Source organism: Brachyistius frenatus, unplaced genomic scaffold (genome assembly GCF_029030835.1).
Source record: "Brachyistius frenatus isolate BFR_SWC_R1_liver_20210118 unplaced genomic scaffold, ASM2903083v1 Contig_28, whole genome shotgun sequence".
NCBI classification, from domain to species: domain Eukaryota; kingdom Metazoa; phylum Chordata; class Actinopteri; family Embiotocidae; genus Brachyistius; species Brachyistius frenatus.
The window spans coordinates 202,606-219,218 of NW_027210627.1; the positions used below are offsets into that span (position 1 = coordinate 202,606).

The window sequence follows — 16,613 nt, forward strand, 5'->3', positions numbered from 1 at the left end:
AATATGCATATTATATCAATATTGAGTGAAGTAACAGTGTATGAGTGCAATGCTGAGGTAATAATAACTTATCAATTCAGAGACATTCTTCCCAGAGATGTGTCTTTTGGCTGATTCCAGAAATTGACCTGATAAAGTTAAAAAAGTAAAAGCAAATAGAAGGCAGATGGTGCAAATTGTTGCAGGTTCAAAATTCAGTATGCTCAATTTATGCTTGATAGTAAAATGCATACTCTATGTGGATGTATTCATTTGAATGTAAGGTGTAAAAGTATGCAAACCAGACCACATCTACAGATGGTTTGTCTGATACTGCAAATGCCTAACCTATAAATGTAAAATGGATATTATGGCCACATTCTTAAGAAAAATGTACTGTGCACCCACAAGATGAAAGGCCACCCACCTCTGGCCTTTCTTGCTATTTCAAGTTGCCCAATAAAAACATGTATATTAGTGGTACTATTTGATTCAAAAGGATGCATATAAAGAACTTGCATGTGCTAAACACATGCAAACTTCCTCTTAACATCTTTTTTAAATGATTCTCTCCTCGCCCTTCCTTTCTTAACATTAGAACGTTTTGAATCGAGTGTTATTACCTTTGTCAAGTCAGCAGCCTGGTGGAAAGTGAGTATGAAGGGCTTTAAAAGTCCCCGTGAGAGCCCTCAAACACTTCCCAATTTCACAGCGACAGCCCAGAGCCCTCGCAAGCTTATCTGGAAGTTAGGTCCAAAAACCTGCAAGTTTATGAGACTTTTTTTTGTTGTTGCCTGAAATAGTCCTTCAAGAACATATTTAGAAAGCTGCCTGCTGGTGTTCTCCTCCATCTGGGGGCTCTGGCTTCATATGAAATATTTCTATCCCTTGTTTAGTTAATTTCCTGTTTATACCCCATGTTCAAAGACAGTATATGCTAAGTCAGAAAGGAAGGATGTTTTTGTATGTTTCTGATTTTCATAAAAAATGCCACTGAAATGATTTTACTGCGGGCATAAGAATCCGCAGGTATCCCATCATGCTGCTTCATGAGAACAAACCCAGTTTTACCTGATCACCTGAGAGCCAGTCAGCACGGATATAATGAAACATCCTCCTGTGCAACATTCATGTCAGTAATTAGGATGACTTTACACAGTGCATGCTGCCTTCGCTTCTGAAAAAGAATGCCTGAGGGGCTTTCAGAGCCTTTTTACACTGTAGCCAAAGTCCTGCCTGCCTCTGTTGATCCGTGATGCACAGAATGCAGAAACAAGCTTTTTGAGGAGCGAGCGCACCGAGTGCCAAGGCTCAGCTACACGAGCAGATGAGGCCGAGTGTCTTTGATCATAGAAGGAGGGCTGGAGTGTTTCATTACCCCCCCTTCTCCGTGCACAGACCCAGAGGCTGTATTGATTTTGAATAATGCTTTGTGTCTCCTCTTGCTGCATACATGCATAATTTGTCTTCATTATGTTTTGGACAGAGGCATGTCTGCATGTCTTTGCTTATATTTCCAAGGCAGGCCTGGTTTTTTTTTTTTTTAATTATTTTTTTTAAGGGGAAGGTTGGGATTACTGCAAGAAAGAGGGCAAGTCAATGGAAATGTCTGTGATTTGATTGAGAGTTTTGTGTATCATTACTGACCTGTACGTTTATAAGGCTGGCTTTATTCTGTATTTTTCTTTCTGACTTCCCTACCTTTCTGTGGCTTTCGGGTCAGAGTCCACTAAAGACATAAATCTTGACATGCTGAAAATATATAGCCTGGCTGTGCCGACACTCGCCAACAGCTTCTGTTTTCTTTACTGTGAATACAGCCTAGCAACTCGGCTTGTAATAGCGTTTGAACAGCCACTCTGAAGTGTGGACCAATCAGCAACCAGTGTCGGTGGTTAACCGCGGTTGTCCCGCCCCTCCTTCACTGTGATTGGACGGCTGGTAACAGTGATGAGCGCAGTGTTAACATTTGTCAACTCACCGATGGGAAAAAAAAATCACCAAACCTCAGTTCAGTGTCGAATAAATAGTTTCAACCCAGCGGCAACCAACAGTAACATCACCCATTGGTTTGTGAACAGCCGTAATAAAGTCTCGAGTTCAGATATTGACTGGCGCCATCTTGCTAGTTTGGAGCAGTTTGGAGTAGGTAGTGACCATATTCGGGCGAGGTGGGGGTGTGTGAGCGGTGGATCTGACTGATCTGATTGGAAACCCGACTATACTACGTCCCGCCCACTGATAGCTGTAAACTGACTGCACCACAGGCCTGTTAATCAAACAGACACTCCCCTAAAAACATGCCTTTTTGAGACTTATTTTATAATTAATGATGGGATTATTTTCAGATGGACCGCCAGAAAACTAATGAGAAGGAGCAACTTTAGCCAACAAGACGGAAATCAATTTGATAAGACTTGTTGAATGGGAGTCTATGGAGCCAGAGGCTTTTGGAGCCAACCTCTAGTGGCACTCGGTGGTATCGCAGCTTAAGGCACTTCAGCGACATCCACCTTTATATACAGTCGATGGTGTCGACGCATGATGATTAAAATGAACCAGAGGTCTCCACCCAGTAGGATGGCACAACTGCAAGCGATTCCCTATGGAGGGTGCCCAGACCCATATTCACGCAGGAAAATTGGGTCTGGTTCAGACCAGGCTAGAAAATATATACTTTCTTTTTAAACTTTTTTTTTTTTTAGCTTTTTGAGGCTCTTTCATTTCCTCAAACATCTGGGCACTTTCTTTTTTAGCAAACATTACTCAACGCAGGAGAATTAGTGTATTTGTTGTGGACTATTTTCAGCTGTGGATTAATACACAGTTGGCCTTCTTAGTGAGTATTTACAGCAGCAGGATGGTGCCTGCGACTTAAGATAAACCGCATTATGTGTGTTCATGGTAATGAAGTAAAATGTCACCTAGTGCGACTCATTTCTAATAGTCTTTAGACAACAATGGAGCTCCATGTCACACAGAAATAAGATATGATGGGCTATGAATGTACACACAGTATTGATAGCCTTATGCTGTAACAAACTATATCTTAAATGGGTTAATTTTGTAACATCTGCTCTGTAAATCAGTTGAAACTCATCAAACTGCTCTTAAAAATAAGCCGTAGCATCTACATCAACCTGCTCAAGGCTTCAACCAGCTCAGTGTTGTTTCAAAATAAGAGTCTGAGCTTGCCTCTTCCTCAGCAGCCAAATGTCTGCTGTACCACCAGGATTTGATGCAACAGTATATTGTTATAATGAAGTGTGAAATGTTGGACTTTATTGATCCCTGTGGGAAATTCTAGCTTTCCACCGTCTAGCGTTCACAGTTAGTGGTTGGCTGTTTGGAATTCAGTGTTTCAGCTGAGGACACTTGGGTAAAGTGTAAATGCCTTTGGGTCCTTTGATTGAATGTCATCCCAATAAAACGTGCCACTGAATTTTTAAAATGGTTCTCACATTGAAAGCAGCTGATAGTGGAAGGAGATTTTTAATAATTTGAAATGTAATTAGCAGCCAAAAAGATGTCAAACAATTTCTGGGCTGCATCTGTTTCTATAATTTGGAAGTAAGGTGGGTGGATATCCTTGGAAATATTTGGTTCAAAGAAGTCAGTGCTGTCAGTACTGCTGTGGCTCAGCCAAACTGAACACATGTACATTTATTTACATTAAAAGCATGGCTGTAAGGCAAGGCACATTTATTTGTATAGCACATTTCAACAACAAGGCAATTCAAAGTGCTTCACATAAAACCATTAAGAGCATCAAAACACAAGGCAAAAGAAAAGGGAATTTAAAAACAATTAAGAACATTGATTGAAACATTAAAAACAGTCATTAAAACATTAAACAAGCTAAAAATACAATAAAAGTTGCAGAGCAGTTTAAGAAATAAAATACAGTAGTAAAATGCAGAAATACAGGAAATTGATCAACATCCTTGAGTCTGGTTCAATTAAAGGCAGCAGCAAACAGAAAAGTCTTCAATCTTGATTTGAAGCAGCTAAGAGTCTCAGCTGCAGGAGATTTCTGGGAGTTTGTTCCAGATATGTGGAGCATAGGAACTGAACGCTGCTTCTCCATGTTTAGTTCTGACTCTGGGGACAGAAAGGAGACTCGTCCCAGACGACCTGAGGGGTCGGGATGGTTCATAAGGTATCAGCAGATCAGAAATGTGGACGTCCGTGGTCTGCAGATGCTTTATTTTGTAGTTTGTGTGAATGGGAAAGTGTAAAACTGGTCTGTCAGTGAAAAAAAAAAGGAAAGAAAATGAATAATGAGTTCACTGCTTCTGTCCTGTTTCCTGACCTTGGCTGTGTGGATGTGAAATTGCTGTGTTGTAATTAAATCTCAAAATATAAATCTGAAACACACAATGCTGTGAAAGTTAAATCTGGGTCAGGAAACGACTCCCTAAAGACTGCATTTTATCTTTGGAACAGCTGATAAAAGAACAGAGGAGATGTTCACCTTCGCTTGAACTTGGACTGAGTCTCATATAATATATATATATATATATATATTTTAGGCCAGTACCTTCACTTTTCTGGTCTTTGATGCCAATATGTTCAACCTGTTAGAAGTGGACTCACCAATGCATTGCTATTACAGATACTAAATCTTGTTTTTAGTAGTAACACCAGCATCAATAGCATTGATGCAAAGAAGTGACAGATACAACACATGTATCTGTCTTGTTCTGGACACATGAACACTAATCTTAGTGCTGCACTATTCTGCTGTTGTGCACCAACAGAATTCACACAAAATTGTAAATCGAACCTGTTAAATCTGATGCAAATTTAAAGTTGATTTTCTCTTCACTGCTCAAGTCGTGCAGTTTCATAGGATATATAATGCATCTTTCTGTGATAAATACTTGCTGCGCAATTCAACCGAGAAGAATAGGTGGGAATTTGGGCTAAATATGCGTCCATCAGGTTTTATGGGTTAATGTTATCCAGAGATGTACACTTGGATATCATCTGCAGATATAATAACTGATCTTGTGTTTGCTGAAGTTAGGGCCAAACAAACGTGTGTGCAATGCTTAAACAGGAGAGGTCCAAGAGAAAACCCCTGCGGTGTTCCACCTGAACCGCCGTAGGCTGTTCTCCAACAAAATCCTCTCAATCCTTTTAATTAAAATGTTACGGCCGACAGTATCGGACACTGAGCTCGGGTCGAGCATCACCAGCACAGAGGTAATTTTTTTGCAGTCTGTGTCGATCTTTAAATCATTAATAATCTTGACAAGTTGTTTCACTGCTGTGATGATGCCAGAAGCCAGACCTGAATGTTATTAGTTGCAAGGTCTTGTAGTAATTGAAGATAAACAGCCTACCTGATTCAAGTCTTGGGTCAAGTCTTTGAACACGTCTCCTCAAACTTCAGTGGTGAAACGTCATCTATTACCAGTAGGAAACCTGGATGTGGATCTCAGCAGGGGTCTGATTGAACTGCGACTCTGAGCTGGAGCCTTGCATCGCCTTCCTCTCGCTCTCATTAGAATTTCATTCAGCTTATTTGACACACCCCTCGATGATATCAACAAGCGCAGTGGGATAACACAACAGTCATAAATGAATTACATTGACTGCGAAATGAATGACGTTGCAATGTCAACAGCAGGGGTGCCTCAGTGCTGTGTAATCTGGACCCGAATGCATAAAATTGAATTAATGAATGAAAGGAGCACACTGGGTTGCCTTGCAGACAGCTGAAGCTCATTGCAGCTCAGTATGATGGTATTTGGCCCTTAATCAGTCCACCCTCCCCTATCTATGATGTAATTACAGCTTGATACGTAGTCAAAGATTAGACAATTAAAAATATTAACGTTATTTTGTGTTGCACTATGTGGTCCCATTAAATCTCTTTGTTGCCATACAAAAAAATAAATAACGTTGAAATAGATTTTCTCTAGTTAAATGCCAATGGTTATTCATGTTGTTTCCCCATTGAGCAGTATTTTGCTTAAAGTTATTGTGAAACATTTGTCAAAATTATCCTTATGCTCCCTGTGTTGCATCATGAAAGGAGCCTCTGCTGGTAATTTTTAGTGCATCTGATATTTACGCACCCCAGGCAGACTGTTTGAAAAATCAAAATTGCGACGCCAATTGAACATTTTGATGTCAGAATTCATGGCACCGTGATGCTCAAATTGGTGCCGATATGCAAATGCAGGCTGTAAAAAAGAACTGCTGCTTGATGCAGGGCTTGGTCTCTATCTGGTTGTGCCAAACAGACCCAATAATAGATGACCAGAATGATTAATGTATAAAATATGGACCATTCTTTCAGCTATCAGCAGCTCTCCACGGGTGTAGTCTCATTTGGGATGAAATGCTTTTGAGATTTAGGTTGATTCTCTTAATAAAGAATAAAGTTCCTCTGAACGTTGTTCTCTTACTGTCCAGCACAGAGAAAAGAGGAGTCGCCTTGTGTTATCATAATAATCTTTCAGCAAGAAGCAGCATGAGCGGGGCAAGTGTTTTTTGAACTTTTTAGTACCCTGTGCTTTGCCTTGCAGACTACTTACAGGCTGCCTTACCTTATCGGGGGTGTGTAAGATGTGAGCGATGCGGAGGTCCCTTGAGCTGCAATACCACCAAGTGACACTAGGGGTTGGCTTCAAAAAGCTTCCGATTTCTCTCATGAAATTCGAAGTCAGTACATTTTTTCTAGAATTTATTACGCCGTTGTTAGCTAAAGTCACTCCTTCCTATTAGTTTTCTGGCGGTCCATTTGGGCATGTCCGTTTGATTGACAGGTCTGTGGTGCAGTCAGGTTATGGTGGGTGGGACGTTGTATCATTGGGTTTCCAATCAGATTGAGTTGCATCTCCAGCTCGTCTAAATATGGTCACTTATGGTCGCTCCGAACTAGCAAGACAGCAACGTTCGATATCTGAAATCGAGGCTTCACAACGGCCGCTCACAAACTAATGTATAGTCAGTGCTCTCCTGTAAAAAAGATGCCAGAATTAATCCAAACATTATACGTCAAAGATGAGTAAGATGAGTACCGAGTATCTGGGAGAACTTTCCTCAGTTCTTCTGTGTATTTTGGCTACTTTGGTGTCTTCTGCCTCTTCATGTCATCCCACACTGACTCCTTGATGTTAAGATTAGGCCTCTACTGCAGGCCTGCTTTCTACTTCTTCCGCATGACTCTGGCTTTATGTTTGTGGTTGTTGTCATGCTGGCTGCACAATCCCTTCCTGGTTGTTTTTAAGTTGAACCCAACCTACACACTTGTTGCATATTTTAAACAACCACACAATCTTTGTTTTTATCGGAGGAAAGACCAATCTCGATTTCCTTTTGTTATCGTTGCCAGTGTAAAGGGTTTTCTTTTGGGAATGATGAAATAAATAAATATGTGTGCGGTATAGCTCCGAAGCCTCTATCGACGTAGTCCAATTTTATTGGCAGTGATGGCTTCCCTCTGCCTTTGAAGTCAGAACTGAAACCCATCAATCAACACAACAGGAGACAACAGAAAAGGGCCAAATCACTCTGTGACTATCATGTTTGAGTGACTTTGTGACTTCGCTATACAAGAAAAATGGCTGTTTTATGACTGAAATAAAAGAAGAGTACACAGAGTACCGAGCTGCGAAGAGTTTGACTTTGCTATTTATTTGCGATTCAGGGTGATAATTTTGCTTGCAGCCAGACGAGCTGGCGGTTGCTGTAAGAATGCGATGTGCTGAATGTGGCGCTGCTCCGGCAAAGCCACAGCGGCACACAATGGAGTTTGGTCATTAAACTTTCATCAGCAGCTAGATGGCGTGGAGTTCTTGAGTGTCTGCAATAAATTGCCCCTGGGTCATAAATACTTTATCAACAGCAGACACCTCAGCAAAACACCTCCCCAGGGCTCTCTTTCCCTTTCACTCTGTCTCCTCCACCTCTCACCCACCTCCCTCCTCTGCCGCTCTCCATCTCTCCACCTTCACTCCACAACTCTGATAGGTAAAGTATTTCCCCCTCACTGCACACCGTTGCTATCTCATAACTCACTCCTTACCAATTGTATTGTATCATGCATCCATGTAGAAACACAGCACATCCAAAGGTTCTTCATTATTGGAGTATTATGAGGACCTACCAACAAATAAGCCCCAAAAACGACCTTGTCTCATTTTTCTTTACAATTTATCTGGAGAAAAAAACCCTCAATGCATCAAAGCAAAACTCCAAACTTATATCTTTTAAAAGCTCCGCCTTTGATCTTTGTGCCAGCAATTCAGTCCCAGCCTGCTTAACTTTAATGTCACCGCCTTTATTCTCCCAGTGCCGCGCATCGTGGTGTTTGAAGCGAAGGCACCATGAGTGGTGTTCATTCAGAGAACCTCAGCAGAAACAAGCTGCAGAATGAGCACATCTCGAACTGAGCGAGCGCTTGATGTGAAGTGCGGAGAAATAACGGTCGGATCCCGCAGCAATCCGAATGCAATCAGCGCAACTGTAACACGGCTTCACGAATCAGACGTGAATCCAGCTGTGGGTGTGCAGCAGGTCGTCTGCAGCGAGATGCAGATTGTTTCCGCTCACTTTCATGTCTTCAATAGAAAACTGACATTTTGTTCCGGGAAGTTTCTTATCTTCTGCTCTCTTCCTATTTATTTGTGTATTTTGAAGTACGAAATGATGAAAGTTCGGGTAACGCTTTAGATCACAGCCGGCAAGTTGCTCTCATAATCGAATGCATATTTATGGCATATCTAGTATACTGTATATGTAAGTAAGAGAAAAAGACCAAATATTAGGGCGTAAGAGAGTAAAAACTTTGTGCAGGATGCAAAAATTAATTACATAGTAGGGTTTCTAAATGACAGGGTACCTATTTATAAAGTGCAATCACATTTGGTACAGTGTGCATTAGTTGATACTGATATACAACCTCTTCTAAAATAGTTGGTCTTTTCAACATTGTTATTTGTGTGTGTGTGTGTGTGTGTGTGTGTGTGTGTGTGTGTGTGTGTGTGTGTGTGTGTGTGTGTGTGTGTGTGTGTGTGCGTGTGCGTGTGCGTGCGCGTGTGTGAACGTGTGTGAACTATTTCAGAAGCTGCAGGCCAAATCTCATACATCAAATGTGCAATGACAAAAAAGGCATTCTATTCTATCTAAAAATGACAGGGTAGCAGGTTAACAAGAGGTTGAAGTGTTGATATTAAAGGGAAATGGTTTAATATTATTATTTCAAAATGATGATATATTTAAAAGCCAGCTGTGCAGACATTTGGCCTGAGCAAGCTAGCAACTCAGCAGGAACTCCCGTTTTATTTTATTAGTTCTCTCCAGTTTCAAAATGTTTTTTTCTTTCTCTTGTTTCTACAACTGTACAGAAAAAAACACATGAATTTCACAAAAGCTCATGTGATTTGATGACCACATGGATTTTACCCTTAAGAAACAGGGTTTTGGATATAGATGGGCATTTCAAGCAAAACTACTCTTCAAAATTTGCTCGGAACTATACGATTTTTTTTAATCACTCCAGACCCCTGAAAGCAGCGTGTTCTTCTTCTCCCCGTTATTTAATGCTGGCTGGAGGGCAGCTTGTAGGCGAATTACCGCCACCTTCTGATTGGAGTAACGCATTACAACCAGGTGCCGGTAAGAATGGGGGGGGGGGGGAATAAGGACGAACGACAGTCGCATATACTAATCAATTTTGTAGATCATAAACGGCTATTCCAACATTGTAAATTTGTGCGCCATCCCGAATTTTGGAACATTTCCATGGTGTAATATGTAGATTCATATGTAAAAAACCTTTCCACATATTTTCCCCATGTTACCATATCTTGCAACGTTTTCAATCACGTGTTCCATGTGGATAACACAGGAGATCAATTTTTTTTTTTTACTGTAAGGACCTAACATCACATAATTACACTTCCTGGGCGACTTTGCACCTGCTTGCATCTTTCCACTGATTTTATATGCAATTGCACCGTCTTTAAAATTCCCCTTGAGTACTTCTTAAATTCTTAACCTACATTACTGTTAAGAAGCCGGTGAAATGCTGCAGTCACATCATGAGCTGAATCGGGCTTCACACCGTCGACTTTAAACACTGGAAGCTCAAAAATATCCCCCTGCGTAACGAACGAAGATAAGAAGCGGCAGCTTTGAAGAAGCTGACGGAGGCTAACCAACGTAGACCCAACGGTCACCTTTAGACGAAACAATCCTCTAAAGGTTATCACATATATTCATCATCCCAGCAGATCCAATATGTGTAAGCTCTCCCTCTTCCAAATAACAAACTCCATTAGTCTCCCTCTGAAAGTGGTGCAGACAAGCAAAGGTTAAGAGGAATTTATGCTAATACAAGCTCCACTAATGCACTCAACACACCCACAAGGAGCGAAACAGATATATATTTTTTTCATCCCACACTCTTTGTTGGAGTAGAAAACCTTCGCTGACCTTCAAGGATGACCACTTGGTTGTGTTTGGACACTTTTCTCACAATGTGTTTGCTTTACATTAATTTCACGTCCTTGACATTCTGAAGGTAACGCGGGTCAAACAGGGGATGTCAATATTTGAGTGTCAGTGTTTTGGGTGAGAGATATGCTTAGTCTGCCCTCGGTGCCGGTGTGAAGGTCTTCTGCTGGCATTTCTCCCAATTCCTTGAGATATTTGACAGGGGATTTGCTCCGTGTTGTCACTGCGTGCCGGAGATTGGAGTGAATCTATCGCCCGCTTTCTCAAAAAGCAAATGCTTTGCTCCGTGTTTCGAAATAGTGAGGCTCGGATACTTAGCAAGAGACTCCTCCAGAATGCTGGGGGACAAAACAGAGCTGGCTAATTCTCTGGCCCGACAAGATGGGAGGAAAATGAGTACTGCTAAACCTTTCCCTCAACACTGATTGGCTGATTAGAGCTTATCAACCTCAACTTGGTGTGTTAGGCCCGTCGAGCTTTGGCTTCCTCCACATGCTGGTGTTCCAGTGACGGTAGTGCAGAGTTTGGAGGGCAGTATGCTCAGTTATCGTCCAACCTACTTAAGTAGCTCATCTTCCGTAGCCAAGAATTAGCATATCAGTAAATAACGACATTAGCTTGTGGGTCTACAGCAGCGGTACCCAACGTTTTTTTCCTTGAGAGCTGCTTTGGGCGACTGGGGAGCTCGCAAGCTACCGGTTGTAGACGCCTGTGCTGGATACCAAATGACATACTTCCCTTACTACACTAACATGTCTTACATGTCAGGACTCTTACTTGTGTAGTCCTGGAATTTTGACAGAGTAGTGTTGTTTCGAATCGCGCACTGCCGTTCTGCACTGACCGGAAATAGCCTCAGCCTGTGACCACATCACCCGCCACAATGTCTACAGCTTTACCCAAAAATCAACCTGTTTTCGTCCCCTCTGTTTAACACACTCAACAAACTCACGGATTCTTCTGTCCAGCAGCAGTAGTGGAAAAGAAACAATTTTGTGCGGTGTTCAGGAACAGCTGCAACTTACTTCGACGTCTTGATTTGAACATTATTTACGTCGGTGGCCCCGCCCCTTCCTCTACGCAGCCAAGACGGCGACCGTTTAGGGCGCAAAGTGTCCGGCGTTTCACACTTCTTTTTTGGACTGTTTTGAGTGCATCATCCTGATACTCGTAGTGCACTGCATAGGTCTGCCAGTGTGAACGCACTTATGCACTCAAAATAGTGAGTGTTAGTATGGAAGTACGCCATTTGGAGCACAACACTGTTCTTCAGGTATTAGAGTTCAAAGTAACATCAGCCACCCCGTTTTTTTTTTTTTTAATTTTTTTTTTACCCAATACCTTTATGGCTACCTTCACCCGACCTTTCACAGCCGCCCATATCTTCCCACCTTTAGTCCTGACAAGGAAAATAAACTTGTGTTACCGACTGGACCTGTCTCAAACACTCATAACGTCAACAGCTGTCTGTCCGTATCCCCAAGTGAGTCTTCTATGTAGCAGGACAGTGAGATAGCAGAGTGACAACCCAAACATAGCAATTGTTTTCAATTGAGTTGACCCTTAATTTGCTGGGTAGATACAGCCCCAGACTGATGGGTCCCACAAGCCCCAGGTTCATCCATTTTCAATGGCTTTGGGAATTTGACGAGTTATAGATGTGTTAAAATATTCGTGCCACTAAAGGACTGTGTAAACTAAGTTGGGCACAACATTATTATCTTATTATGGCTCTGTCTCGTGGAAGGGGTCCGAGTCTAAATTCACTTTTAGGACTTCAGCTTTTTTGTTTGATATTGTCCTTATTTAGACGATATTCCCAAATAGTTGTGTTTAATCAGAATCCCACAAACTACAACATCTTAGGTATTGTTTAGCATAGAAAGTCTGGTGACAGGAGTAAATTGGAACTAACTGGCAGCAGGGTTTATAGTCAGAGCAGTCTGCGGGGTCCCACAGCAAATTTTCCCCCATGGGCCCTGCAACAGGTTAATCCAGCTGTGGTGATTTTTAGCTGCCAGTTTCTAATTAGAAGCTATCTTTTGTCTTCCTCGTTTTGAAATCAATTACCCACTGTTTCAAAACTTTCGAGACTTTCAAGTGTAATATTTGCCTACTCAATTTGTTCGTCTGAAAAGCTTGAAAGACTAGCATGTCTGAATTACCAAAGACCCTTTGATTGCTTAATCTTTATTAAATATTAAAGTATATTCAAGTTGCTCATGTGGTCCACCTCAGACTGTACTCTAGGGCCAAGTAGCACAGTGTAATTTTAGTAATAGTAATAGTAAAAAGAGGCCAAATAACAGGTGAATCCAGACCCAAATGACATGCATTGACATCAGAAGCTGCAAAGAAATCTAAATGAAAATGCCACTAGATATTTACAGCATGTACACATATACACTGAAGGGGAGATCTGAGAATACATATAGCATTGAATCTGTGTTAATAATCAGGTCTGCTTCTTATAACAATACAGCACTGAGTCGTCCTGTAGGCTGACTTGGACCAACTTTCTTCTCAAAGTGGATTTATTACTCCTGTCCACATAAGGGAGCTCATTGATCGATATGTGCCTTTATGATAATACAAGCACAATAGTTTGTCAACACTGCTACGTTCTACTCCGCTCCTGTCGTATGTAATCTCATCTCTGCAGCTCTGCAGATGGCTGACAAATGACAGAAATCTGAGAACAAATTCTTCCATATGGGACACGAGGAGTCGCTGAATGATTTTATGAGATCCTTTACAGTCATCACACTTCAACCTAAGATGTAGGAGATGCTAGACACCAAATGAGTGAATATGTTTTGGGGAAATCTTATCTTTCCAGTCGAGAATATCCAGTACTATCTATGGAAATTGAAGGTGAAAAAATGCTCAGTTTTATTCATTTTATTTTATTATTTTCCTGAGAGTTTGTGGAATATGCTATGTTTTGGTTGTAATCAATAATGTGGAGCTGATTTTAAATGGTAATTTGCTGCACGTCTGACAAGACTACTTAATCAGAATGTGGCTGCTTCTCCACGGAGGATTGTAAGTTTCTAATAAGGGCAGTAGGGATATGATCAGAACATGAGGCTACATTGTCTTTTCATCGTTGTTTAAGCTGGAAGCTGGACGATACTACGTCCTGCCCACCGATAGCCGTAACCTGACTGCACCACAGGCCTGTCAATCAAACAGACGTGCCCCCGAAAACACAACTTTTTGAGGGTTATTTTATAATTCATGACAGGATTATTTTCAGATGGACCGCCAGAAAACTAATAACGAGTAACTTTAACTAACAAAACTGAAATAACTCAGAAAAAAATTATTGACTTTGAATTTCATGAGAAATTGAATGGGAGTCTATGGAGCCTGAGGCTTTTTGGAGCCAACCTCTAGTGGCACTCGGTGGTATTGCAGCTCAATGCACTTCAGCATCGGCATCATTTTTCAGAAGCTACGTCCACATACGTCTATAGTTGGGACCACTCTTACTTTTATGCTGATGACATCCAACTGTACATCTCTTCAAGTACAAACACCTCCTTTCCCCCTTTGCTGTCACCAGCTGTCTTTAGACCATCAACATCTGGATGTCTGACAACACAATGGAAATAAAAAGGAGGTTGTCCTAATTGGTTCAAAAACCACTGTTTCTCCACAGTTGACTGTCCCGTCCACATTTGCGCTCAAACCACCTACACAATCCACCTATTTTTACAGACTTCACCCTTTCTCTCTCTCAGCACAGCGCTCAAGTCCGTATTCACGCCCGGGTCACATCCTGGAACCATTCCTGCAACACCATCCTCACTTGTATTCCCAATAAACTCATCCATCCGCTCCAAAATATTCAAAACTCTACTGCGAGGGTCATCACCTGCACCGAGTCCATCAGCCATATCACCTCCCTCCTCACCCAGCTACACCGGCTCCCTACAAGATTCTAGAGCTTACCTTCAAAGCCCTCCGTGAAGGTAATCTGGCTCACCCAAACCTTTTTCTGTGCTTCACAGTCTTCCTCAGCTGTCTGTCCTTGCTTTTAGAGTTAGGCCTCATAGGCGCAGAATGGCTGCAGTCGGTGGAACAATACAACTGTTGAGTAAGCATAGTAACATTAAAACATGAGATAGCAACGCTTTGGCCTCTCTGCGTGAAAGTTACACGTTTTCCTGCAGTGAACGAAAATGAAGCGTACTGCATGCATACAGACATTTGATTGACAGGAAAATTTTTAACTTTGAGCAAAAAGACACGGTTAGGGTTGCTGACAAAAAACATGGTTGGGGTTAGGAAACAAAAAACAACTCAAGAACAATGTTGTCACTTGATTCGAACCTTGCATGTGACCACCAAACCCCCTCTCCTGTCTCCTAATACTTCCTAAAATGTCCTTTGTACTTGATCACATGATCCTTACATGCATGTAAGTTTCACGCTTACAAAAACGTTTAAGTTTCACGCCTAAACAGCCCAAAGCGTGGCTGTCTCACGTTTTGTGGTAAGGGACGGCGTGTCTATTTGACACATTCCCGTGATGCTGGGTTGAGTTAAAAACAAACCAGACTTTTCAATTGATTTTTGGCTTCTACCTCTAAATAGTATGGTGAGTAAACGGGGCCTGCTGTCCAACAGCTTGTTGTCACGTGTCGGCCTTTGCTAGAGGGTAAACGGAGTTATTACACCCACAAATCCTTAACAAGCTCAGTAATTCACCAGAAGTCAAACCTAGATAGAAACTAACGATCCTGGTATGGCTCAGGCATTAAAGATATGAGCCTTAATATCACAGGCTCTCCTCCTGTGCCTCCATAAAGCGGACTCTCTAACCACAGGAAAAGACCACTCTCTCTTAGGCCAGGTGGTAAGTTTGGTACAGTGGCGGGTTCACAGGTGTCATTTTCTTCCTCTAAGTAGGCCTACTCTAAACACCTCATCCTCGCCCTGCGCGTATTTAACAACCGGCAGCGAGCTGTGGTGAGCCGCGCTGAATCTCCCCTTTTTTATTTTTTATTGACCATTTAAGCTTCTCGCTTGAGGCCAAGTAAAAAAAAAAGCTCCTGTATAACAAAAGCAACACATTTAAAAAAATTTTTTTTTTGCTGCCAGAAAGAGGCCGGTTTTTTTTAGCGCGCCACCAAAAAAAAGAAGCAGAGGTGGTGTGTGTGCGCGCCCCCAACGCCAGTAAATGAAGATAAATGTGCAGCGGACTGGGAGCACCGCGGACTGTGGACTCTGAGCACCGCGGACTGTGGACTCTGAGCACCGCGGACTGTGGACTCTGAGCACCGCGGACTGGGAGCACCGCGGACAGCTCCTCCTGCTCAGCTGTGATGCAGAATTTCAGTGCACACGAGGACTGTCAAACAACCTGCTGGGACAACATTTCATGCTCTTACACGCTTATCAAGAAGGTTTTTTTTTTTTTTTTTCCCCAGCATATACATCCACCCCACCCTCCTAGGAAAGCATCACAAGACCACTTGAACACCCTCCTCCTCCTCCATCATCTCCCCCCCCCCCAGTGTCTGTGTGAGGCTATATCCTCCAAAACGCCAGCATCACTGAGAGTAGACTTCCTCACCCAAAGGCACCAGGAGAAGTGGCGGGGTTGGTAAAAATGTGAGAACACTTCGGCTTCCTCGGTTCGATAAACGAGCGTGTCCGAAAACTCTCTCCTCCCTTTTTTTTTTTTTTAACCGGAGAGGGGGTGATGTGAACGCACTGGGCTTGCGTTGGCTTCTCGTCAGACGCTCACCAAGACCTTCGTAGATATATTCAATCGTGACCGATCCCGTCCCTCTCGCTTCACCACTCCTGTTTAAGATTCCGCAGTTGACAAGACGTCGGCGCTTTGCCCGCCGCCGCCGCCGCCACAACAACCTGCACCCTCTTACTCCTCTTTGACTTATTCTGCGCAGGGAAACGGAAATCTGTCCGGTTTTTCTTTCGGATTCAACCAAGTTTTTTACTCAAACGAGGAGTTTACAATGACAGCCACGAAGGAGCAGCCGAATCAGAGAGCGAATCAACCGCAGCAGGAAGAGGTGGGCAACTGGCTTTTTTTTTCTTTTCTTTTCACTCTTTATATGCAACTCAGACGTAGATTTATTTGATGTGCTTCAGGAGCCACATCCATGAAGTGAAACGTGCACATTTTG

General features: G+C 42.3%; 1 protein-coding gene across 2 annotated transcripts in view; it reads left to right on the forward strand.

The window, feature by feature from the left end:
• LOC138621013 (inactive dipeptidyl peptidase 10-like) overlaps window positions 1-16,613 on the forward strand; it is a 198,411-nt gene that overhangs the window by 79,147 nt on the left and 102,651 nt on the right. The window contains exon 1 of one of the 2 annotated variants that reach the window (XM_069698731.1): window positions 16,153-16,499. The exons of the other annotated variant lie outside the window; for it this stretch is intronic. Within the exon in view, the coding sequence (XP_069554832.1) occupies window positions 16,443-16,499 (57 nt within the window). The 5' untranslated portion in view covers window positions 16,153-16,442. Of the gene's footprint in view, window positions 1-16,152; window positions 16,500-16,613 lie in introns of those variants that run through there. 2 annotated transcript variants of the gene reach the window in all.